The 26,584-nt window shown below is 43.7% G+C and overlaps 1 protein-coding gene across 1 annotated transcript; it reads right to left on the bottom strand.

The window, feature by feature from the left end:
- Positions 1 to 552: 552 nt before the first annotated feature.
- LOC148031154 (oligopeptide transporter 7-like) lies at positions 553 to 23,821 on the bottom strand. Its single transcript, XM_087684695.1, is given in 7 exon segments — positions 553 to 1,526; positions 1,609 to 1,791; positions 1,879 to 2,220; positions 2,223 to 2,793; positions 2,926 to 3,023; positions 3,130 to 3,764; positions 23,569 to 23,821. Coding segments are annotated over 7 exon segments (2,499 nt in total). The 5' UTR covers positions 23,621 to 23,821; the 3' UTR covers positions 553 to 908.
- Between the last annotated feature and the right edge of the window lie 2,763 nt (positions 23,822 to 26,584).

The following is a 26,584-nucleotide window of genomic DNA, read 5'->3' as shown; positions in this document are numbered from 1 at the left end:
ATCTAATCGAGAAAATTTATTTTGCAAATGTAAGAAAGTGAAGAAGACTGCTGATTTATATTTCAAGGGAGGGTAGTTGAAAAGTGGAGAATTAACAATTGACCTTGAATGGGAGTAATCTAGTATAAGTGATTTTACGGAATAGGAATTAATGATTGTGTTAGAGAATATAAGTTTTCCCCTGATTTTTAAACCGATAGAGTGCAAGATGTTTTGATGTTGTAAAAAATGTCCAAAGTATAGAATGATTCCAAGAAGATAAATAATTATAACAACCGAGAAAAACAATCGTTCCAAAAATCTTTGGCCTATGAGGTTGCACAAGTTGCTGAAAAGACTGCAACTTTCCTGTATTAGGACCATAATCATGTCCATAAACATGAAAGACAAAAACTTTAGTTTTAAAAAGACAGCGACTTTCCTGTTAGGACCTATAATCATGCCCACAAAACATGAAAGACAAAAGCTATGATTTTTACTGTAATCATCCTCATAAACATGAAAGATAAAAGCAGTGGATTGTTTTAACCATGTACATAAGACTAGCACACAAGCCAATAGTGATTAATGGGTCAATCCACTGTAGCATTTGACATTATATCAATTTTATATACACTTGCTTTGTATTACACTTTGGGTTAAATTACCAAGAAAGAATGCAACTTGATGTGTTATGCACATTAGCTATACAACAAGTAGTTAGTTAAACATTGCAGCTTCCCTTTTGCAGAAGTGCAAGGTGAAAGAATTGATAAGACCTAATTCCCTCCACTGACCCATAGAAGTAGAGCCAAGGCTTCTCATAGTCACAGCCAACTGCTTTGTTTCTCCTTGCTTTGAAGTTAGTTCCTTGCTCTTTGACATCTGATGATCTTCCATCAAAGTGCTGGGAAATAACTTTCAGATATTTAAGAGAAAACTGGACAACCCTCAACATGTATGCCTGGAGCAGTAGGGCATGAAGCTAAAGGGCAGTTATCCAAGTTCTCACCCCACCAACTCAGAGAAATATTTTGAAGACCCAGGAACAAATAGAGCAAGATGCCCATGAAGGCTAGCCCAGCATCAAGACCTCCTGAAAGTACATAGTTGTAACGTTGCCACCATGATTTCCGATACCTGAAGATGACAAAACTGAAGAGGAAGCCCATTAGACACCAGCTAGTGAAGTTGACAGCAGTGGCTGGTGGCATCATTCCTGTTGCCCCTATCAGGACAGGCATATTGATCAGTCTAATCCATGTTTTGTTTGGATATGTCTTACACAACAGCCACACAATTAATGGAGCAATGGCCCCAATGAGAAAGAACCAATTTACTGATGCATATAGACCAGAATCTCCGAATATTCTTCGTGGCCCAATAAGACCCCAAATCACTGAAGCATCATAAAACACATGATCAGCAGGACAGGTCCATGGGCTATTAGGTGGGAGCGCATTTGTGTCACAAATGTTAGGTATTTTTTCAATCATATACCAAGCAGTCCCTAGGTAGGATAAAGCAGCCACAACTGTTCCAACAAGCTGCACAAACATGGTGAGACAGATGTTACATATGGGCTTGTGAGGTCATGAATCAATTTAGGTGTAAGAAAAGAAACAATACCTGAGCCATAAACATTGTTCGAGGTGGAATTTTCATGTAGTGGCCCAATTTAAAATCTTGCAAGAATTCTAGTGCCTGAGACATACTTATATAACCATAGGTTTTGAAGCATACATTTGCAACTGGTCGGCCAGGATAGAGGTAGCCTATAAGATACTCAGTAATGATGTTGATTCCTGGGGACTGGCAAACACAAGGCAGCAAGGAAAGAGTTAAGTAGTTGAAAGATGAAATCTCATTCATCTCAGGAAGTTATGGCATGCATCATACCTGATTTGTAGTTGCTTGTATGATGCCAATGGGTAGAGTGAAGAAGATTGCAATGGCACAAGCCACAAGAACTCCCCACCAAGGCAGCTGGAGCTGTTCATTATAGGCCTCACATATATAAATGGCAACTGCAATTGTAACCACAAGTATCCCCAGAAACCATGATTGAGGGACCTGCTCGTAACGTCTCATTAGACGAGTATGAACATCCACCTTTTGAGTCTTGAAAGCAGCTCTGCTGAGTTGCCAAATGTCCCTGCCAGAGGAAGTGACCAAAAACTGTGTTGGATGGGTGAAGTTTAGAGATGCACGCTGTATCACAAAGATAGAGGAGAGAGAACTCACTTGCCATGGAACAAGATCACGTGCACAATGGTTGCAGAAAGTGATGCAAAGCCCACACCATAACTGAAAACAAAGAAGGTGCTTAGGTGCAGGCGACCATATGTAGAATAAGCTGCACGATCAAGCTGGAACTTGTCATTGATTATCCTGGAGATGTTGTAATTCTGGCCATTTGAGGTAAACAACCCATTGGAAAATATCGGGAAATTCCTTGCCTGGAAGATGTTAGAGAAGTAGGCCAAGGGGGTTACTACATACATGACCAGTAGATATCCAGCCAGGACATTTGCTATAGCAAACCAAGGGGAAGCAAGGGGGCTGCCAAGGTAGGATGAAACAGCTGACCAATCCAACCCTATGGCACCCAAGCCAAGACCTGAAAGGCCAGAACCCAGCTGTTGAGCAAAAACAGATTTAGGATAGACCCAACACAGCCAAGAAAGGGAAGTTAGCATAGGGATGAGGTAGCCAGGTAGAAGATAGTAGGCAAAGCTGCACACCAACACTATCAAAAAAAACTGATTCCTGCTTAGCCCTCCCTTTGGACGTATATCCCTCTCGTGTAAGGCTCTGCAAATATATAGTCAAAAGTATTAACATTACCACCCCAAGTATCACCACATTGAGACACTACAACAGTCAAGCTCTGCCAATTACACTTGGAATGTACATTATCTTGAAGAATCTGTTAAATCAACTCACCTGAACAAAGATACCTGCACCAAGTTTGAGGGCCACCACATTGTTGCTGGTTCCACAAGATGTGTTCGAAAGATGCCTGCCCATCCGAAACCCAAAATCTGTGTACCAAACCAAATTACTACCATTAATCAAAAGGGAACGCATGTTTATTTGCAAGCAGATTGAAGTATATCAGAACTTGATGCTTTCCTATTAGAAATGTACCTGGGTTGTTGCAACAACAAGTAATGCAACCATAAAGTTCAGTGTCTGTTTGTAGAAGATCTTGACAATGGTTACAATATGGATGGCATAGACACTACCAGCACCAGCATTAGCAAATATGGTGATAAGAACATGTTCTTTCATGTTGAAAGGCCCAGGATTAAGGGTAAACCGCCAATTGGTGCCAGGTAGCCGGTATTTCTTTGTGGGTAAAACAGCTGCCATAAACCGCCCAAGAGGCAGAACAGCAATTTGAGCAGAGACTGCAGTTATACTTAGTGGCTCTGTCCGAAACCAAAAGAATTGATTAAGGACTGATAAGATAACACAAGAAAGAATGCCAAGGGTCCACATCCTGAAAGTTAACACAGGAATAGATGGGTCGTCTGTTATTGGCACTGTCAGAGCTACTTCCTCAATAGGAGACTGATCATGTTCATAGGGAAGTTCAAGTGTAAACTCATCTTTTTCCTCCCCTTCCAAGACTGATTCAACTTCCCAACTGCGACTTGCCAACAGAGGTTCACTCTGATGCTTATCTACACCAAAGTCTTCAAGCATTTGTGCCTCATTCTCATGCTTCTTGGTTCTTCGTACCACAGTATGTGCCTCGTTACCATTCTCCTGAGTAAGGACTGTAAGGTTGCATGGCAAAAAGGCACAGATTATATAGTGTTATCTCCCCCCCGGCTCCCTTCTCTCCTTTTTTTTTTTTTCATAAAGGCTCCCTTCTCTCTCTCTCTCTCTCTCTCTCTCTCTCTCTCTCTCTCTCTCTCTCTCAAACTTATATGAAATCAGCCCACAACATGCGCACGTGTGCACACATTCTTTGAATTAGAAAACACACATGCCCACTGCAGCACATATATACACCTAATGAATATGAAAGTTAAATGTCACTTATGTATGTCCCACCCCCATCCCCATCCCTTGCTTTTGGTTGTCTCCTATACATTTGATTCTAGAATCAAGTTCTAAACTCTCTCAACCCAGAAGACTGACTCTGAAAGCTAGAATAAAGGTAAGGCCTAGGGCAGACTCAGAGACGGAGGCTCACAGCCCAAACATGTTGACAAAACACAGCCACCAGTTTGCACAGTTTAAGTGTGATGAGGGGTGTACTAACTTGGTGGCAAAGTGGCACTCAAAGTGATTTGCACCCAACATCAACAACTGATGTAGAACTAACGTGAGGTACTGATTCCATACTGCTGAATCCTCATATGCAGCATGAAGAGTCAAACATAAATTGAACACTGATTGGCAGGAAAGGTGCACACATGGGGGAGCTGACCTAAAAGTATTATAAAGCAGCCCTTAAATGGAATAGTTGATCAACAACTACTGTAAAGCACACCCTGGCTTTGCAGATACTATGCAAACTGTAGATGACTGGGATGGATGCTGCCAATGCTAGAACTACCACAGTGCAGAGTAAGGTCTGGTTCTCTTTATGGCACAATGCGATTATACAAAAGCAATGAGAAGAAAATATTCGTGGTTTAGTGCAGAGAATTTACCCCAGCCACTTTATTCCTTCTCCAAGTGCCTGAAAAGAAAATAGCTTATCTTTGCAAGGGGTGGCCTTTTAAGTAGTCCTTCAGCAGGGTGGGGTCCCATTCATTATCCTGTTTGCAGCTGTATCAACTGGTCTGTTGATCACCATAGAGAAAAGTATTCCAATGAATAGTTTTTTACTATGCAACAAAACCTACATTCAGTTTCTATGCTTGATCTAAAATATCTATGGGGCCAAGGCTTAATAAGCAAGGGGCCTTGTAGTCTTAGGGATAGGGTGTGAGCTGTAGGAATGCTTTCCCACAAATTTTTGGTTGAAGGACATGCCCCAAACTGGGTAGGACATTCTCTTGCGCATCCCCAACTCCTTCTCTGGGTGAAGCACCTGGCACTGGGTCTTAGGGATAGGGTGTGAGCTGTAGGAATGCTTTCCCACAAATTTTTGGTTGAAGGACATGCCCCAAACTGGGTAGGACATTCTCTTGCGCATCCCCAACTCCTTCTCTGGGTGAAGCACCTGGCACTGGGCAAAGATTAGGTGATGGGAACATTTTTGACCCATTTTTGCTTATTTATGATTTCTGCCTCTTTTGTCTGTTACTGTCTGCAGCAGTGCAACCTGAACAAAACCCCATGTAAACAACCAACTGTTAGCAGTCATGTTTGTCATGCCTTGTCATCTCCTGCCTGTGAGCCTCAGTCTGAGTCAGACAAGGACTTTAGGAGCTCTGACTCGTCTATCACTTGTTTTGACGGAGGAGGTAGCTCATTCTAGAGCACTCAGTTTATTGCATTTCAATGCATTTTCTCCTCCAGTCGGGATTTTATGTGCATTTCCCGGGGCAGTTTCTGCATTCTTCAGCTTGCCTCACCTGCCGGACATTCTCCACCTTTTCCGGGATTTTTCTGAGCATTCCTGGCATTTTTACCAGCACTAAATGCTGGTCGGACATATTTATGGCCTCAAATTTCAGGTCGGCCAGTTTTTGGGTTTTTTGGCTATTTATAGCCATTTCCCACTTGCCAATCAGTTGTATTATCATCTTCCCTCCTTCTTTGGCAGGTGCACACTCCGACTCCGTCATCTTCCTCCGTCTTCGGTGCTGCCATCATCATCAGCCTGATCTGGTGCCCTCACTGACGCTTCGGGCTGCGTGCAGGGACTGATCAGTCCACAGTTTTGTATTCAGCATTCATTACAGTCAGTGCAGATTTTCTTCCTTCATTTTCTGCTGTCTCTCTCTCCTCCTCTGTGTTCGTGTTCTTCCGTTGCGCACTCTCACATGGTATCAAAGCCGACGGAGAGTACACGGAGCTGAGTTTTACGCGGGAGAACACCCACAACCTTGCGTTTGCTGGTCAAGGCGTCTCCAACAGCTGAGACGTCACCTTCTGCACCATCTTCTTGATCAAGGCGGCCTGTTTTGGTGTCACATATTTGCGTTTGCTGCTGGCGCCTTCTCCAATGGCTGCCACGTCATCAACAACCTCTTCCTGCTTGCGTTTTCAGCCAGGCGGCCTCCCCAACAGCTGGGCGACATCTTCCTTACTGGCATTTTGAGGCAGGAGGCTGTTTTTCTGTGGTGATTGCATCATTAGCATTTGCGTTTGACATCATCCTTGCGTTCTGTGCAAGGCGGCCAGCTCAAGAGCTTCTGGTGTTGGTGTTTCGGCACCAGCAACCTTCCCTTGTTGTGTTTTGGTGTTTTGCAGATTGGAAGATGTCTTCTCATCAGTTTACGGGCTTTGATGACTCAGATGACGAGCTTTTGTCTCGACACTCATCTGAACGGAGGCGTGATTTCTATCACGAGGACCATCATCCGGAGTCTATTCCTCTTTCCCGTCCCCCTTCTATTCATGTATCTCGGCGAGCCTCTTCTAGTGGGCCGAAGATGCAGCCTTTGGTACCCCCTGTACAGGTACCCGTACTTCCTCAGCTGCCCAAAGAGGACCGGTTGGATGGCTCCAACTTTTCTCTATGGTCCTGCAAGGTGGAGTGTATCTTGGACTCCTTCGATCTTTGGGAGCTTGTTTCTATTCCTATTCCCCGGCCTAAGGTGGATCCCGCAGATGGGACATCTATGGATCGTGCAGCCTTATGGGATCGGCTTATTTCTAGAGCCAAATCTTTCCTCTTTCTGAGTTTGCAGGATTCTGTCCTTGTTCATGTTCACAGGTTGAAGATTGCAGCAGACGTGTGGAGAAAGCTTGTGTCTCTCTACCATCAGAAGACGTTTGCCCACCGGATATCTCTCGAAAAGAAGCTGCGGATGCTCGCTATTGATGATAGTCCTTCCCTGAAGGACCACATCAACAAATTACAGGATATGAGGGATGAGCTTGCATCCCTCGGTCGGACGATATCTTCTGAAGACATGGCTATGATTCTTTTGACTCAGCTGCCATCGCCTCGGTTTGATATCTTCTACACCAGCCTTCTTACATTGAGGACCCGTGAGAAGCTTCTATGGGAGGAGCTATCAACGCTTGTCTTGGAGCATGACGAGCGACTCAGAGAGGTCAATGCTAGTGGATCCAACTCCACTAGAGCCTTTGTTGCAGGTTCGAGAGGACAGAAGAAGAAGAAGAAGTCAAAGGCTACGAAGGACAGTTCTTCAGGCTCTGACTCAGATTCAGAGAGACCGAAGTGCCCACACTATGGAAAAGGGACACATCCCGAGGAGAAATGCTGGAAGAAGTACCCTCACCTTCGTCCGGGAGCGACGGGTGGATCTACATCGGAGCCTTCTTCTACCTCTACACCAGCTGTTACCCATGAGTCAATGTTCCTTCATATCCATGCTTTGGTGGAGGAGAGGCTGGAGAGAAGAGGTGACAGACTGAATGAATCAGCCGTAAGGCATGAATGAAAGAGTGGCCTATAAATAGGCACAATCAGTCTAGGGTGGCGCCCCTTTTTGGGGCTGCAAACCCTAAACGCAAAACGCAAAAACACAAACTGCAGGAGAAGGGTTAAGGGTTTCTCAACACCCCCTCTCAGGCCCGAGAAGGAGAACAAGAGAAGAGTGAGGTGGAGATGCAATGCTACATGCGGAAGAATGCTCATACAGCATGTGCCACTTTGACAGTGTCCCTCCTGGGGAAATTGTTCGCTTGCCCAAGCGCCCTAGTACAAAGATGATGAAAACATGCAATGCATAGGAGGAATGTCGGACTTTGTGTGGTGCCAAGAACCATAAGGATATGCCCATACTCGATCTCGGGAGGTGGCTCCATGTTGACCAAGGAACGAAGGCAAGAAGAAAAGGAGGAAGAAGATGTAGAGGATCCCTAAGATCCAAGATTTCCACCGGAAAGGGAACCTACAGTAAAGAACAGTAGACAGAAAGAACTAGAAAACCCGAAACTCAACCTCGGGAGAGAAGCCACTAGCTCCGTGCATCCATGCTGGAAGGAATATGAAAGCCTCGTCACAAAGTCGCGGCTGAACCTTCGAGGTCCCGATCTAGGTGGTACCTGAAGATCCTGGGTATCAGTAGAAGAGATAACTGGTTGAAGACAGCCACCCCAAGAAAGTAGAGGATGGGTGAAGAACTTCATGTGGAGTAGGTTTCCCCCTCCGAGGAGGTGGAGGGGCCCCCGCTAAAGTTGAAGAAGAAGTAGATGCCCCCTCTGAGGGCAAAGAAATAACATCCCCCTTTGAAGTAGATAGGAAATCCAAAAACTCATGGATCATGGACTTCGAAATATTTGATGACGAAGAAAGTGCCGCCGGTTGTGCCGAAGAAGGTATCTGGGGTGCGGAAGAGCTCCCAGAGATAGCCTCTCGAACCCGAGGAGTTGAGGATGGGGAAGGGTGAGGCTCAGAATGAGCAAGAGGTGGGCAACAGTCGTTGTCTCTCAGTGGAACGGACTAGGTAGCCGAAGAAGAGAAAGGAGTCAAGCAGCCACTGTCTCTCGAAGGAGCGGACTGACAAGGAGACGGTATCAAACAATCACTGTCTCTCGATGGAGTGGACTACAGATCCGTAGGTTGTGGAAGCCACTGTACCTGAAAATAAGTGGGAGAAGACTGCCGCTGGTATTGCAACAATCTCCAAGAGGTCGTAGCATCAATCGATCCTCCATGTGCTCAAAAGGACTTAGTGCGCATCGGATGCATCTTATTGCCTTGAGCATAGTACTCTGATAGCCGATGCAGAACGATCTTTGCGGCCCAAAAAGGAGAGATGGCACAAGGAGTGCCTGGTGAAAGACGCATGTACTCCGGGGGGGTGGGGAGCAAAGGTCGAAGTCGGCAAGCATCCGTGTTATGTCCGGCGATGCCACAATAGGAGCACCCAGTGGTCTGGTCATCTGTTGGTAAAGAAGCCATGGATACCAGTGTGCCTTGCTGAAGAAGGAAGAGGTCAGCCACCATGAACCACGAACCGCAATGTCCGCCTCAAGGGGTGGGAGGGTAGTGGAAGGGCAGGAAGTGAGCTGCCAGTGGGAGGAGGATGTCACCAGCAGTAAGAGATTGCAGCCAGTAAAAAAAACGCACGTGAGGAGAGAGAAAGACTAAAAACGCAGAAAAAAACAGCAACAACAATCAGTATGCTGAAATCAGCTCCGAACAGTGTATGGTAGGCTGGTAACAAGCACCAGAATGTTGTAGACAGAAATGGCCAGCTTGGACTGCGATATCCTCCGCGTCCAAGGTGTGGGCAGCAAGCTGAAATACCTGAAATATGCAAAAACGAGATTGTTTTCTAAATGGAGAGTGATCAGCAACAGTCACTTTGCTGTAAACAGCTGCAAACTACGGGTGAAAGGCTGGAAACAGGTGCTAGACTGTAGATGACAGCAAGGTACAGCTAAGACTGCGATGTTCTCCGCAAAAGGGGTCCACGAACCGCAATGTCCTCTTGAAGGAGTGTGAGGGTAGTGGAGAGGCTGGAGAGAAAAGGTGACGGACTGAATGAATCAACCATAAGGAATGAATGAAAGAGTGGCCTATAAATAGGCATGTTGGGAATAAAGGGCCATCGTGCCTTTTATATGTGCACGGGTGTGAACACACCCTTAGCACATTGTACTTTCATACATATATCTATCTAAAACCTAAAGTGGTACACTCATCATTGTACCGAAAAACGTGTTTACTCTCTACTCTGCTTACTCACACTCTCTCTCTCTCTCTCTCAGAGCGTAAGGTCTGTCTACCTCTATCTCCAAGCCTCATTGACTCCTACAAACTCGTATCAGAGCCAATGGCTCACTCAAGCTATTGAGAGGTGCAGGCGACACACAAAGTCTCGTATAACAATCTTGTGGACTGTTGAGAAGACGGCAAGAGGCAGTGCGAGCAGGAATCGCTGCCAGGCAACAGTAGACTACAAGGGCAGTAGCATGACAGGCTGTGACTAGTCGCGGTCCAGCATGGACCAAGGCGGCTGCAGCTGACGGGCGATAATGGACAGCAATCAACGCGCGACGCCAACGAGCAAGGAGACCTGACGGGACGCAACGCGTGACGTGCAACGCATGACGGAGCCATCGGTCGAGCGCGCGACGGGGAGGCCTAACGGGTCAATGGACCCGACATTCAAACCTTTTTTTTCCCAAAAAAAAATCTTTTTCTCAAACTCCTTTCCCTAACCGGGGTTTGCACGTGCAAGCACAAAACATCAACTTTGTGCAATTTTGCCCCAGAAAGCTAGGGCTTTGCCAAACTGAGCACTGTTCGTGGAAAATTGAGGCATTTGTGTCGGAATTGCAGACATTGTGCGCATTTGAATTGGGGATTTCGCCAAAATTGTTGAAATTTTGCTCATCTGAGTGAAATTTCTCAACATTTAGCCCAGAAATTTGGGGCTTTTCCCAAATTTGGAACATTTGATCCAGGACAAGCAAAATTTTCTCAAAAATTGCAAGAATTTGAGACATTTTGTCCCTGACATTTGGCGCTTTTCATGTACATGTACAAATTGGGCTGAAATTACTCCAATTTCTCGACATTGAGGCACATTGGACCCCATGCAATTTGGGGCTTTTGCAAATTGGGCAAAATTTGTGCAGCATTTGGTCATTTTATGTACATGCAGGTTGAATTCCGCGCAATTTGGACATCAACACTTGGTGAAATTTGGGGGTTTTGCTGAAATTGCTTCATTTTGGCAAAATTGGACAGCCCTATGCATGACAAAGGAAATGCAAATGTGTGTTTGACGCTTTTGAGCACAAAATTTTGGGGCTTTTGACCCTTCGTGTCAAATTTTATGCGTGTGGGTACACATATAACAGAAATTGCAACTGAAATTTTGGGATTTCTCATGTAATGTGATGCACATGCCCTTTGGAACAGCTGTAATCAGTTGGATAATGCTATAGCACTTGGTTTGGTGCTTCTAAAAACTGAATTACAGATCTGAAATCTGTACTTCTGCGTGGTCATTTATTGCTGATTGATACTTGTTTGAACTTTGGTCACTTGGGTGACAATTTGGGCCTACATTTACTCGTTTTTTGGTCACTTTTGAGCTGAAAACCATGGCTGGCAGCAATGACAGCAGTAATTTGATGCATATAAAGAAGCTTGAAGGCGCACATAATTTTGCAGTGTGGCAAAAACAGTGCTACAATATCCTATTACAAAAGAAGCAGGCAAAGCCGATCAAAACTAAAGGGGCAAAGCCTATGGACATGGATCAGGACAACTAGGATGAGTTCAATGAGCTTTGGTCACTTGGGTCACAATTTGGGCCTACATTTACTGGTTTTTGGGTCACTTTTGAGCTGAAATCCATGGCTGGCAGCAATGACAGCAGTAATTTGATGCATATAAAGAAGCTTGAAGGCGCACATAATTTTGCAATGTGGCAAAAACAGTGCTACAATATCCTATTACAAAAGAAGCAGGCAAAGCCGATCAAAACTAAAGGGGCAAAGCCTATGGACATGGATCAAGACAACTGGGATGAGTTGAATGAGCTTGCACGCTCAACCATAGAGCTATCGATTTCTGATGCCTTGCTCTTCAACATTGAAGATTTGGATTCTGCACATGCTATATGGACTAGACCGGAGGAACTATATGCACAGAAGAGCGCTGCAAGTAAAGCATATTGGCTGAAAAAGCTTATGGATTTGCGTATGAAAGAAGGTACAGCAATGTCTACTCACTTGAGTGAGTTTAACTCCATTTTCAGCTACCTGGTTGCCTTGAAGTTCATGATTGATGAGGAATTTAAGGCTACTTTCTTGCTTTACACTCTACTAGAGAGTTGGAATACATTCAGGACTGCCATGAGCAATTCTAATGTGATCCTTTTGTATGCTAATGTGGAGAGTGCTCTACTTATGGAAGAGATGAATCGGCAAAACAATGCATCCAGCAAGTCTTCCAGTGCTTTGCATACTAGGGGCAAATCACAGCAAAAGGGCAAATATGATGGCAAGGGACGCAGTAAATCACGTGGCAAAGATGTTGAATGCCATCATTGTGGCAAGAGAGGTCACTTTAAACGTGACTGCTACAAATGAAAGAAAGAGAAAGGAAAAGGCAAGAAGACAGATGATTGCAAGGAAGAGAAGAAGGACAGTCAGCCTAAGAAAAGCAGTGTAAAAATTGAAGAGGTGAATGTAGTCACTCATGACAGTGACAGTGGGAGTGATGTACTCTTTGTCTCTTCATATTTTGGTGAACATGCACTCCTTGCAAATACAGACGATGACATGCATGCCTGGATTCTTGATTCAAGTGCTTCTTTCCATATTACCCTCATCGTGAGTGGTTTTCCACATATACAAGGGGTCGACATGGTGCTATCCATCTTGGGGACAACTATGCATGTGAGATTGCAAGTATTGGCAGTGTGCAGTTACAGTTTCAGCATGGCTCTATCTTTACACTTCAGTATGTACGGCATGTACCTCAGCTCAAGAAGAGCTTGATCAGCACAAGGCAGCTAGATGATGATGATTTTCATACCACCTTTGGTGATGGAAAATGGAAGATCTGTGAGGGATCTAGGGTTATTGCCAGAGGTTGCAAGAGTGATACATTGTATCCACTTCATGTATCTAGTGTGCGTGACCATGTTGTTGCCGTGACCGAGTAGCCAAGTGTTTCTTTGTGGCATGGCCAATTGGGACACATGAGTCAAACAGGAATGAAAGTGCTTTCTCGTTTTGGTTACTTGCCTTGTCTTCGTTATGCTGATTTTGAGCACTGTGACCATTGTATTTATGGCAAACATGCACAGACTTCTCACAAAAAGTCTCTTTCTTTAAAATCTTCTCCTCTAGAGTTAGTACATTTAGATGTATGTAAAATGCCAAGATTATCTTTAGGGGGAAAGAAATATTATGTCACCTTTGTTGATGATGCTACACAGAAAGTATGGGTTTACCCTATTCGTAGCAAGGATGAAGTGCTTGACAAGTTTAAAAAAATCTTGGCATTGGCTGAAAATCAGACAAATAAGACACTTAAGTGTCTTCGCTCTGTTGGAGCTCACGGGTAGCGGAAGCGTGAAGATTTGCAGCAGAGGAAGTGAACAGGTGAGTGAGAGTGAGAGTAAGAGTGACGAACAGATTTGGGTGTACCAACAATGTGTTGGTACACAAAGAATTAAATGTATTTATACTTAGGGCCCGTAAGGATGCATTCACATGTACAACATAACAATACACGTGTAAAATACACAGAGGTGAATAAAGGACCTTTACATCCCAACAACCTCCCACTTAAAGGTCCGAAGTGAACCTTTAACCAACTCCCACTAGTCGTATGCAATGCTCATGCTGAGCCTTGCCTAGACTTTTAGTGGGAACATCTACAGGGTTGTCCTGTGTTTTGATCTTGGTCAATGTGATTAGACCATCCTCCAGAATCTGTCTGATAAAGTGATATCGCACATCAATATGCTTTGTGCATGAATGATACATGGCATTTTTAGCCAGATACACAGCACTCTAGCTATCACATCCCAACACTGGAGTACTCATAGACATGCCGAGATCCTCTGCGAGTCTGCTCAACCATATAGCTTCCTTAGAAGCTTCAGTAGCTGATATGTATTCAGCTTCAGTAGTACTCAATGCGACGATGTTCTGCAACCTGGAGCACCAAGAGACGGCCCCTCCAGCAACTGTAAAGACATACCCGCTAGTGGACCTGCGAGTGTCTAAGTCACCTGCCATGTCTGCATCACAATAACCCTGCAGATTAAGTGCACCCTGTCCATAGCAAATACACTTTCTTCGTGTACCCTTCAGATATCTAAGAATACTCTTGACAACCTCCCAATGTGATTTGCCAGGATTTGACATAAACCTGCTGACAACTCCCACTGCATAAGCAATGTCTGGACGAGTAACCACCATAGCATACATAAGAGAGCCACAAGCTGACGCATAAGGGACTCCCTTCATAGCATTGGCTTCCATGTCATCTTTTGGGCTGTTGGCTTTACTAAGCTTAAGGTATGGAGGTAAGGGTACTCCGAGAGGCTTAGCTTCAGCCATGTTAAATCTGTCCAGTACCTTTTCAATGTACTTTTCTTAAGATAAGAACAGCAATTTCTGCGTTCTATCCCTACGAATCCTCATGCCCAATATATGCTCTGCATTCCCCAAATCTTTCATGGAAAAGGCTGATTTCAGCTGATCTTTGAGAGCATCCAAGCTAGTCTTTCTCTTCCCAGCTAGCAACATATCATCCACGTACAAAACAAGTATGATAGGGCTGCCATCTGTATCCTTTTTCATATACAAACAATGATCTGCATGGCTGCGCGTAAACCCATGAGAGAGCATAAAAGTGTCAAACTTTTTGTACCACTGCCGTGGTGCTTGTTTCAGCCCATATAAGCTACGTTTTAGTTTACACACCAACTGCTCTTTTCCAAGAACTACAAAACCCTCGGGCTGTTTCATGTAGATCTCCTCATCAATGTCACCATGCAGAAAAGCTATTTTCACATCCATTTGGTACAGCTCTAAATCCAATACAACAATGAGAGCAAAAAGCACACGTAGTGTGGTCATCTTCACGACAGGTGAGAAGACCTCCTGGAAGTCAATCCCTTCCTTCTGTGCATACCCTTTGACAACCAATCTTGCCTTGTACTTGGGTTTCCCATCAACTGTCTTTACTTTGTAAACCCATTTGTTTGGAAGAGGCTTTCTTCCTTTGGGCAACAACACAAGATCCCAAGTATCAATAGCATACAAAGATTTAATCTCTTCCTGCATAGCTAGCTCCCACTTATTGCTGAATTTGCATGACTTAGCCTCTTTATATGTCAGAGGCTCACCCTCATCAGTAAGCATTACATAATGCAAAGAGGGGAGGGGTCATACCTATGTGGCTGCCTTCTTAGGCGTGTAGACCTACGTACCCAATGATCCACATTCTCAGGAATCGGATCTACATCTGGAGGCATGTTATTTTCAGCATTTATTGGCTGCTGTAAGCCATTTTCAGCATACTGTTCATGCTGTACAGCACCTTCATTTTCATTTCCAGCACCTGCATTTTCATAATCAGCAAGTCTATCTTGTTGTCCATGACCTCCCTGTGCTTCTATTTGCTGTCCATCATCATCTGGCTCAAAGATAACCGGCTGATCATCAGTTTCAGCCTGTGGTACAGCACCATGAGGCTCATCATTTGAAGTAATAGGTGGCTACGAATTTTGAAATTTGACCTTTTTCATGTCTTCATCAGAGGCTAAAGTACTTTTCAGCAACTTTGCCTCATTAAACACAACATTACGGCTGCGAACAATTTTCTTGGACTGAGGTAGCCACACTCTATAGCCAAATTCACCCTCATCACCATAGCCCATGAAAATGCCTTTGGTGGATTTCGGGTCAAGTTTATTCCTCAGCTCATTTCTAACATGCACAAAAGCATCACAGCCAAATATTCGTAAATGGTCATATGAGGCTGGTTTGCCAGACCAAACCTCCTCAAGAATGCCATTATTTAGGGACCTGTTTGGAGAGCGGTTGCAAATGTGAACCGCGGTTTTAAGTGCCTCTCCCCAAAATTCACGAGGAAGATTAGCAGTGGACAGCATGCACCGCACTCTCTCACATAGAGTCCTATTGTATCTTTCAGCCACACCATTTGAAGAAGGGCTGTAAGCTCCCTCTTGATCCCATGCAAGTCACAAAAGGACTTAAATTCATTAGACGTGAACTCACCCCCATTATCAGTTCTCAAGCATTTCAACTTTCTACATGTCTGAGTGGTCATGAATGCATGAAAAGTTTTAAAAACAGCAAACACTTCACTTTTCTTTTTCAACAAATAAACCCAAATCTTCCTGGAACAATCATCAATAAAAGAGGCAAAGTATGCAGGACCACCCAACGATTTCAAAGACATGCTACATACATCAGAATGCACTAAGTCCAATACATTTGACTTACGGGAGACACCAAAGTAAAAGGAATTTTTCATTTGCTTTCCAAACTGACAGTCATTACAAAAATCAAGTTTAGAGCCTTTTCCATCAACCCTCTTCAAAGAGGTAAGGACATCAAGACCTTTCTGGCTCATATGGCCTAATCTCTTATGCCATAACTCCAAATGACAGCCAATTTCAGCAACTGCAAGAAACTTGCCCATTCAAAGCTTTACAATGCAGACAATACAGAGTGCCCTTCTTGGTTCCTTTAGCAATCAACATGGAACCCCTTTTTAATTTCCACAAACCACCACCAAACAGTGTGGTGTAACCATGCAAGTCAAGCTGTCCAACAGATAGTAAACTCTTCTTGATGCCAGGCACATATCTGACATCTTTCAACACAAGTTCTTGCCCATTATCCAAAGACAAGTGTATGGTGCCAATCCCATCAATGCTGCAAGCATGATTATTTCCAAGGTAAACCTTGCCATAACAGCCTGCATCAAAAGTAGCAAAACACTCCAAGCATGGAGTCACATGGAAAGAGGCACCTGAGTCTACAATCCAAGTCTGAGTGACACAATCATCAACTGACAAAAGTGCATCAATCACATCAGCCTTGGTGATCTACATATCCTGCATGTGACATACAAGGGCATCATAATCCACTGCACATAATACATCAGCCTCTGCATCTAAGAGCTCCTCTATGACAACACTAGAGGCCACATTGGCCTTTTCCTTGCCTTTACCTGCCTCAGATGCATCTGTCTTTTCCTCTTTCTTCTTTTTGTCTCCTGCATTCTTCTTTCTCTCTTGTTCCTTCTTGTAATACCTGCAATCAGGCTTCTTGTGGCCCTTCCGACCACACTGATAGCATGTAACATCACTATTTTATTTTCCTTTGCTCTTGCTCCTACTTCTCTGTCCAGCATTTGCATTTTTCTTTTCAGCCCTGCCTCTAACATTATAAGCTGAGTTGTTGCCTTCTCCACTAGACTTACATCTAATTTCTTCATTCAAGATCGAACCCCTCACACCATCATATGTGAGATTGGGGTTATTGCTGAGAGAAACAACCAAAGTCTCCCAAGAGTCAAGCAATGTCATGATCAAAAAGATCGCCCTCAACTTATCATCAAAATCCAAACTTGCATCCTTGAGCTGATTTAAAATGCTAGTAAATGCACTCAAGTGCTCAGCTGCAGGCTTGGACTCATCCAGCCGCATATTCACCAACTTGCGCATTAAATGCACCTGATTAACAGGTGTGGTTATCTCATAGGTAGTCTTCAACTTCTCCCATATTGCATGACCAGTGTCTAAACCCTTAATGTCTGTCAAAATGTCATCAGTGACACCCATCTTTATATAAGCCACAGCCCTTTTATTGACTTTGGCCCAATCCGCCTCAGACATTTGTGCGGGTTTATCCATTTGCAAAGCATCCTCACAATCCTTTAGGAACAGTATGCCCTACATACGATCTTTCCAAAGATCAAAGCCCTGACCATCAAATCGCTTGATTTCCATCAAACTTTTAATATCAGAACAGGAAGAAGTTGCAGCCATTTTTCACAAGTACAAGTGTAAAAGCACTGAACTGCAAGAGCACAAGCTAAATCAGCAAATACACTGCTGTTCTTGCATAACCAGCAATAATCCTCTGCTGTTTTGACATAAACCAGCCACTGCATAGGCAAATAATGCAGAAATTTATCAAATTCTGCACAAAATCCCAAATTTCCAGGTCCAAATGTGCACAAATGTCAGCCAAACTGACTCAGCTGGGAAAAATTACATCAATACATGAAAAGCCTCAATTTTTCTTGGTCCAATGCCAAGAAATTTTACTCGGATGAGCAAAATTCCAACAAATTTTGAAAAATCCCCAAATTAATTGAGGTCAATGTGCACAATGTTTGCAATTTCTGACACAGATGTCACTGTCAAGCATAAACAGCATCAAATCTGGGAAAAGCCATATATTTCCAGGTTCAAATTTGACCAAATCTGAGAACAATGCTTGCGCGCGCGAACTCCCGTCAGTGGCAAAGGGGTTGCTTGCAGTAAACCTTAAAAAAATTTTAAAAAATTCGTGGAAGGAAAAATGTGTCGAACTGCAGCCATTGACCTGCGCTGCCCGTCAAATGCCACGCAGCCTTGCGTGAGCTCTCGCCTGCTCAAAAAACGTGACAAAACTGCATCGCGTGACTGTGCAGCCTGCGCCTGATGCCACACAGCCTATCGCTGCAGTTTTGTGACCAGCGTTGACCTGTGCAGCCTGCGCCTGGCTGCTCGTGACCTGTTTGACTGCCGCTTGATCAAAAAACGACCTGTTCCTGCCTGCTAGGTCAAAAACGACCTGTCGCCTGACTGAATCTACTGTCGCCTGTCAAAAACGACCACTCTTGCTGCCGCCAGGTCAAAAAACGACCTGTCCCTGCCTGCCAGGTCAAAAACGACCTGTCACCTGACTAAATCTGCTATCGCCTGGTCAAAAAACAACCTGTTGATTTCGCGCGAGCGAAACACTGGAGATGTCTCACCTGGACTCCGAGGAGCGCGAGCACCTTAACCGAAGCTCTGATACCAGTTGTTGGAGCACGCGGGTAGCGGAAGCGTGAAGATTTGCAGTAGAGGAAGTGAACAGGTGAGTGAGAGTAAGAGTAAGAGTGATGAACAGATTTGGGTGTACCAACAATGTGTTGGTACACAAAGAATAAAATGTATTTATACTTAGGGGCCGTAAGGGTGCATTCACATGTACAACATAACAATACACGTGTAAAATACACGGAGGTGAATAAAGGACCTTTACATCCCAACACGCTCTGACAATGGTGGGGAATATGTGTCCAAAGCCTTTCAAGCATTTTGTGACAGGAAAGGGATAAAGAGGAAGCTTACTGCCCCTCATAATCCACCCCAAAATGGAGTTGCAGAGCATATGAATCGGACCATACAAGATAAGGTCCGTACGATACTGTCTCATGCTACATTATCCCATGGTTTTTGGGCAAAGGCTGTTATGACAGCCATTCACTTGATTAATCGGTCACCAAACAGGTCTTTGGGGGTGGGAAGTTCCCCAAGAAGTGTGGTCGAGCAAGCCACCTTCATATGCCCATCTGAAAGTGTTTGGCTGCGAGGCTTTTGTGCACATTCGTAAAGAAAAACGCAGCAAACTTGAGCCAAAGTCCTGTAAATGCATTTTCCTAGGATATGGTGACGAGGGTAAAATGGGGTATAAATTGTGGGATCCCGAGAAAAGGAAAATAGTACGCAGCAATGACGTTATCTTCCGGGAAGATCGCATGCACAAAGAACCCGAAAAGACTGAGGAGGTCCGAAGGATTGTATTCCAAGAAGAAATACCTTTTGGACAGCAAAATGTGCCCGATGTACAGCAGCAAATATTTGTTGTAAATGAACCTGTAAATGCAGGAAACGATCAGCCAACTATTGCCCATGAAAATGAGCCATTACATGCGCAAGAACAGCCAGGACAGCAAGCTGTCAATGCTGGTTTGCAGGCTGAAATGCCAAGACAGCATGCTGAAAATGGAAATTTGCAGGAATAGCCAACAAACAATGACCATTGGGTTAGAAGATTGTCTAGGGCTATTGGACAATCTGAGAGATTTGTTCCTCGTGCAATTAATGTGGCTGAGTATGTCATGTTGACAGACTGTGGTGAACCATCTTGCTTCAAGGAAGCAATGGACAGACAGGACAGCAATAAATGGTATAAAGCCATGCTGTCAAAAATGGAATCTCTTGACAAAAATGGCACTTGGGACTTGGTGCAGTTGCCTAAAGGCCAAAAAACCCTTCCATGCAAATGGGTTTACAAAATGAAAGTCACTTCTGGTTCCTCACCAAAGTACAAAGCAAGATTGGTTGCAAAGGGGTACAAGCTGGAGCATGGAATTGATTTTGATGAGATTTTCTCTCCTGTAGTCAAGATGACTACATTGAGAACCATTTTGGGCTTGGTTGCAGTTGAGGATATGGAGCTCATACAGATGGATGTAAAGACTGTGTTTTTACATGGTGATCTGCATGAAAACATATATATGCAACAGCCTGAAGGGTTTATTAAACAAGGGAAAGAACAAATGGTCTGTAAACTCAAAAGGAGTTTGTATGGGCTGAAACAAGCACCAAGAGAAGGGTATCATAAGTTTGATACATTCATGCAGTCCCAAGGCTTTCATAGAAGTCAAGTGGATCACTGTTTGTACACCAAGAAGGCAGCAAATGGCAGCCTGATTATCTTGGTTTTGTATGTTGATGACTTGCTGATTGCTGGCAAGGATACTCATGCCTTGGATTCATTGAAGCAAAGTCTTCATGGCAGCTTTGACATGAAGGATCTAGGTGATGCAAATCACATTCTTGGCATGCGAATACTCAAAGATAGATCTAAAGGTTTACTCTATCTATCTCAGCAGGAGTATATCTCCAAAGTTTTGCAGCGTTTCAATACGGAGGGGGGCAAAACAATTGGGGTTCCATTGCCTCCATATGTGAAACTCGGTGCAGAGGACAATCCTACATCTGATGATGAGAAGGCTGAAATGGCCAAGATACCATATGCTTCAGCTGTTGACAGTTTAATGTATGCTATGGTTGCTACACGTCTTGACATTGCTTTTGCAATGGGAGTGGTTAGCAGATACATGGCAACCCCTGGCAAGAAGCATTGGGATGCAATGGAAGGTATTATGAGATACCTCAAAGGCACAAAGGAGTTGTGCATCGCATCTGCTTTGGAAGGCAGAAGGCATCTGTTGTTGGCTTTATGGATGCAGAATATACAGGTCATGCGGACTGCAGAAAGTCCACTTCTAGGTATGTGTTTACTTTCACAGGAGGAGCGGTCTCTTGGATCTCTAGGCTACAAAAGTGTGTTGCATTGTCTACTACTGAGATAGAGTATGTAGCTGCTACTGAGGCATGCAAGAAAGCTTTATGGCTTTCACGTCTGGTAGTAGAGCTTGGCATCATAGAGTTACCTGTTCTCCATTGTGATAGTCACAGTGCTATCATGCTAGCACGGAATCCTGTCTTTCATGCAAAGACAAAGCACATACAGGTGAAATATCACTTCATTAGGGATGTACTTGACAGCAAGCATTGAGCTTGTCAAAGTGCATACAGATGATAATCCTGCAGACCTTCTCACAAGGGTCTTCCAGCAAAGCGGTTTGCTCATTGTTGACAGATGATGGGAGTTCGATAGATATATTTATTTCAGCTTTGTACATACTTAGACTTAGCTCGTTCTTTTCTCCTCTTAAGGCACATTTCCTTTAGGTGGGAGGTTGTTGGGAATAAAGGGTCATCATGCCTTTTATATGTGCACGGGTGTGAACACACCCTTAGCACATTGTACTTTCATACATATATCTATCTAAAACCTAAATTGGTACACTCGTCATTGTACCGAAAAACGTGTTCACTCTCTACTCTGCTTACTCGCAATCTCTCTATCTCTCTCTCAGAGCGTAAGGTCTGTCTACCTCTATCTCCAAGCCTCATCGACTCCTACAAGGCACAGTCAGACTAGGATGGCACCCCTCTTTGGGGCTGCAAACCCTAGACGCAAAACGTAGAAACGTAAAAATGCAAATTGCAGGTGAAGGGTGAAGGGTTTCTCAACACGGCCATCCCATCCTTACCCTACACTCATTCCCAGCCCTTACCCTTCGCCCATTCTTAGCCCAATTTCAAACCATTCTCATCACATATCAACCCCATTGTAGCCCCATCTCAGCCACCCACATAACACACCTGAATTGCACTTTTCATATGATGTCCCTAATTTTGGTATCCCCATCCCTGACTATCTTCCACCGCCGCCCCCAAAAAAAAAAGATGTTTCTATAGAGATGCATGGTCCTTAAACTGGTATCCAAAAGACTACAAGCTTGTGGATCCAAATCCAAGCTCCTTGCACCACCATGAGTACCTCTTGTTAGTCACTCTATCTTTTCTAGGTTGCTTTCAACATGGGGTTTTTGGTCTTAGTTTAGTTTCTGTGAGGGTTGATCTTCCAAAACAGCTTGGGACCACAAGTGCAGGTTCAGCACTATTGATGTAAAAGTTTAAAATCCTAAAGAGTTAGTTTGAGTGTAGAACTAACTCGGCCCTGCAATTTTGAATCTAGAACCATAGAACCAGCATTGAAAGTTGATGTTCCTATTGGACCCATACTTGGCCCCTTTAACAATAGACTATATTGGCAGCCCTCTAACTTCCTCAGAGCTATGACCAAGGCTCATTTCCTCCAACCAAGGAGCTTGATTAGCTGGCGAAGACCATGAAGAAATCCTTCCTTCTCTTTTGGATCTTATATTTAGCCTTAAGTGCATAATATGGATCAAATCTCCTAATTCAACATGATGAATTGAACTCTTTTAGGATACCCCTTCTTATAACGAAGGGGCAGATCCCTTAAAACAGAGATTATCCACCAGAAACAAGTTTGCAGCTCCAAGAATCATCAAGCCACTGAAAAACTGTTGCTCTTTCTAGTTTCTGAAGACATAATGTAATGAAAGACTGGACTACGTAAAAGAACCATACTCTGAAAAATCAGTGGCCATTCCAATCTAAATGATCACTCAAAGTATCAAATAAGCCTAGTAAGATAGCATCCCTCACATCAATGTTCTAGGGTCTTGCAGCCCCTAAGCATGTGAAGACTAGATGCTCTATGCCTTGAGCATACCTGAAATTCATGACAATTGTCTTGATGCAAAATACGAGCCATATGAGAGGATATCTGCCTAGCGTGGCCATAGGATGTTGATCAGGAATCTAACTGACACAACTAGAGTTATGAGCAATCTGTTTTGGGCAGGGCAAGACATACCAATTCGTCCCTAAAGGAATAGAAGGAGTGACTTCACGTGCATACACACACAGAAGTCTTAATGGCTGCTTTGAAATCAGTGACTTTTCTTCGCCAAACAAAGCACAAGAAACTTTAGACAAATTCCCACATTGTGAATGATGACAACATCATGTGCTTCTGCTTGGGAGTAACGGCACGTCTAACTAGGTGCAGTTGAGGAGGGGGCTGCTGGCCCCAGTGTGATTGGGGTTAGGGTGGATGCTGACCAGGGGTGGGGGCCGGCAGACCCCCTGCCCTAGACCACACCTAGCTAGGTGTGCAGTGCCGCCTGAGTAGAAGCCCATGATGTACAAGAGGCCAGCAACCCCCTGGCCCCAGCTGGGCTAGCTAGGTATGCCATGCCACCTCAGCAATAGCTCATGATGTTGAACACTGTAGGAAAAACAAGGGAAAAGAGGCCAACAAATCCCTGTTCCCAACCACACCTAGCTAGGTATGTGGTGCCTCCTGAGCATAAGCTCCTGATGCTGAACACTCTAGGGAAAATCGAGGGAAGAGAACCCGTGTTTCCCACATGGTAAAATGCCAAAAAACTTCTTGTGCAGGCATCAGAGAAACAACAACGCAACTCTCTCTCTCTCTCTCTCTCTCTCTCTCTCTCTCTCTCTCCAGAAATTAAAAACTCACGCGGCCTGTGCAGATCGTCCTCCGCCATCGTAGCTCGAAAATATGCAGGCATTGTCGCGATCTGCTGCAGGGGTACGAGGAGAATGCGTACAAGTGTAGTTGACAGATAGTTGACAGAGACAGACAGGCAGGACGGAAGCGTACTGCGGTGATCTTTTTATGAAGGCCTTCCAAGCAAATCCGTCGGCTCCACGTTGCTATTCAGGATTTGTCCCGAAGCCCTTCTGGGCCACTATTGACCTGCTGGAGAATCCCAAAATATTGCAGAAAGGCAAAAGAAAAACTAGCATTGCGTTTCTAAGGGCACTTTTTTTTCTTAAAAATTAGTATATTGTATTATAAATAAATTTATTAATCTAATTGCCCAATGCCTAGTTACTAAGGGAAGCACAATCAATTGTGAAAGGGGATTCTCTAAGATGAACTATGTCGAGTCAAATGACCACAATCGATTGAGCTTAGAGAATGTTAACAAGTTTATGTTTCTTTCTTACAATGGCACACAAGATCCAAGAGAGGTAGTCTGGATGTCATCTACTCTACTTGGGATAGCTTGAAATTCATCGGGGCTAGATAGTAAAGGCTATATCAATGATTCATAATAGAGTTGATTAAATCAAATATGTATAGTATAAATTGAATGGAAAATTTATCTTACACATGAATTAGAATTTTATCATTGTTAAGTGATTTTGATTAAAAAGCTTCCTTGCACAAAGTTTTCTTTTTTATGCAATTTGGTTCACTTAAGTTTATGTTTTGGAATGCTCCATCAGACAACGCCCTTAGCACCTACGAGTGCCATCTCGTGTTACCTGCACCAAAATTTATGATTGAGGACTTGTTCACACCAACTGTCAAGTATTGAACTTGGTTTAGCACCAAAAAGGCACTTAGTAACCATGGCTATACATAGACCTATAATCCCAAGCAAAGTAACACCCAAGTATTACCTATGGATCTAAGCTATTAGCTCTCCATTACCAAACATTTCTCTAGAAAAGTCACTTCAACTCTATCTCAAAGGAGTTGAAATCCCTCCAACACAACCCTATGAGAGATATTGTGGATAGTGGGAGAGCTAGAAACTCTTCTCACACATCTATTGCATTATTCTTTTTAAATTATTTATATCTTTCATTTACTCATCCATGGCAAGATATACATGGGTTAGTTGTGCTCACCATTTTGGACCTTTTATGTCATTTTGACCTTTAATAGATAGAAATGTCACACACACACACACACACACACTCTCTCTCTCTCTCTCTCTCTCTCTCTCTCTCTCTCTCTCTCTCTCTCTCTCTCTCTCTCTCTCTCTCTCTCTCTCTCTCTCTCTCTCTCTCTCTCTCTCTCTCTCTCTCTCTCTCTCTCTCTCTCTCTCTCTCTCTCTCAATGCATTCATATGCTACCTTTATCATGCCATTACAATGGACTATGTAAGATCACCCCCCTTATTCACAATCTCACAGTATCCCTACATTCCATTGGAGTTGCAATTGACCATGTCTACCTCTCATTCATGGTGGATCTTCAACACATATGGGGTAGTTTCTCCACATAGTCATGAGATACCCAATATGCTATTTTTCCAAAGAGATAGTGGGCATCTACTTGAGAGAGATCGTCAAATTAGTGTATGATACACTCCACTACTCAAACTCACCCAACGTTTTAATGAGGCTTTACATTCAACTATAGGTAGATCTTTCCCTAACTCATGGCCCACATAGCAAGCTCCCTCTAGGTTGATACTCAAGAATAGTTGGTATAATAAGGAGTGCCATGAAACTAGAGCATGTTTGCAAAGGGAGGTGGGACTAAGATCTACTACCCATAGACAAGTAAGGTCACTCTTTGTGGAAGAAAAGAGCTTTCCTAACCCAGTTGGAGAGAGATCTACACTATCTATTCTTGAGCCAAGATTCTAGAGGGTCAAGGAGACTCTTTAGAGAGCATTATCTTGTCATACCCATCACATCCCCTATGACACATGGAGACAACATGCAACTAACCTAGACATAGTACAAAATCAACCTACCCTCCCGAATCCACCAACATATTGCCTACAAAGAGATACTTTCTTCACAAAGAGCGTAGTCTAAGAGGCCATTGATAGACTATGCACATGTAAGGCATAGGATCACAATGGAAAATTAGGTGAGCACCTGATATATGCTAGAGATGTGGCAGCAAAAACTTGGCATTATACATGTTTAATAAAGCAACGTGTGAAGGCTTTCCCGAGAGCTCAAGTATACCATTATACCCATTCTCAAGTCTAGTCATCGTAGCTTACCAATAACTATCATACCATCATGATTGGCCACACGCTAGCCAAATTATATGCCTCCATCCTTGAGCATGATTTGAGCCTATTGGGAGAGATAGTGGACCTCAGAACAAGCTGGATTTAAGAAAGGTTCTTTGACACTAGACCATAACTTCACTATTTAGAGCCATTATTGAGGAGGGTAGGTCACATGGGCAATGAATCTACTATTGCTTTTTGGATTTCTACAAATCTCTTGACACCATGCCCAAGGCTAGATGGATGCATAAGCTATATTGTATGTGAGTATCCAAAGAGCTCACTTGGGGTATTCTAGCATTATAAGAATATGTGCTTAGTAGAGTACTAACCACTTGAGGATCTTTCTACTCCTATTCACTCCAACATTGGGGTGAAGCAAGGATGCCCTCTCTCACTAACACTTCTAGGACTACACATTGATGAGATCACTAACTAGATCTTCAAAGGAGGAGATAAAGAAGCCCCGCTGGCTAGGACTTGGTTACCTCTCTTATTATACGTAGATGATACCATGCTAATAGTTGACTCCCCACAATGGTTGTTGAGGCATCTAGATGCAATACACTCTTATGCATAGGACAATGAACTCTCAATTAACCATGGTAAAAACAAGGTTATGGTGTTTAATACTACATCATAATGGGTTAAGAGATCTACACCAAGATTTACTTATGGACAATAGGATCACTACAATAGAGTAAG

This window comes from Lygodium microphyllum, chromosome 9, assembly GCF_053477565.2.
Source record: "Lygodium microphyllum isolate KBCC chromosome 9, Lygodium_microphyllum_v1.1.10, whole genome shotgun sequence".
Lineage (NCBI taxonomy): Eukaryota > Viridiplantae > Streptophyta > Polypodiopsida > Schizaeales > Lygodiaceae > Lygodium > Lygodium microphyllum.
This window is presented reverse-complemented; position numbering and strand designations above follow the sequence as displayed.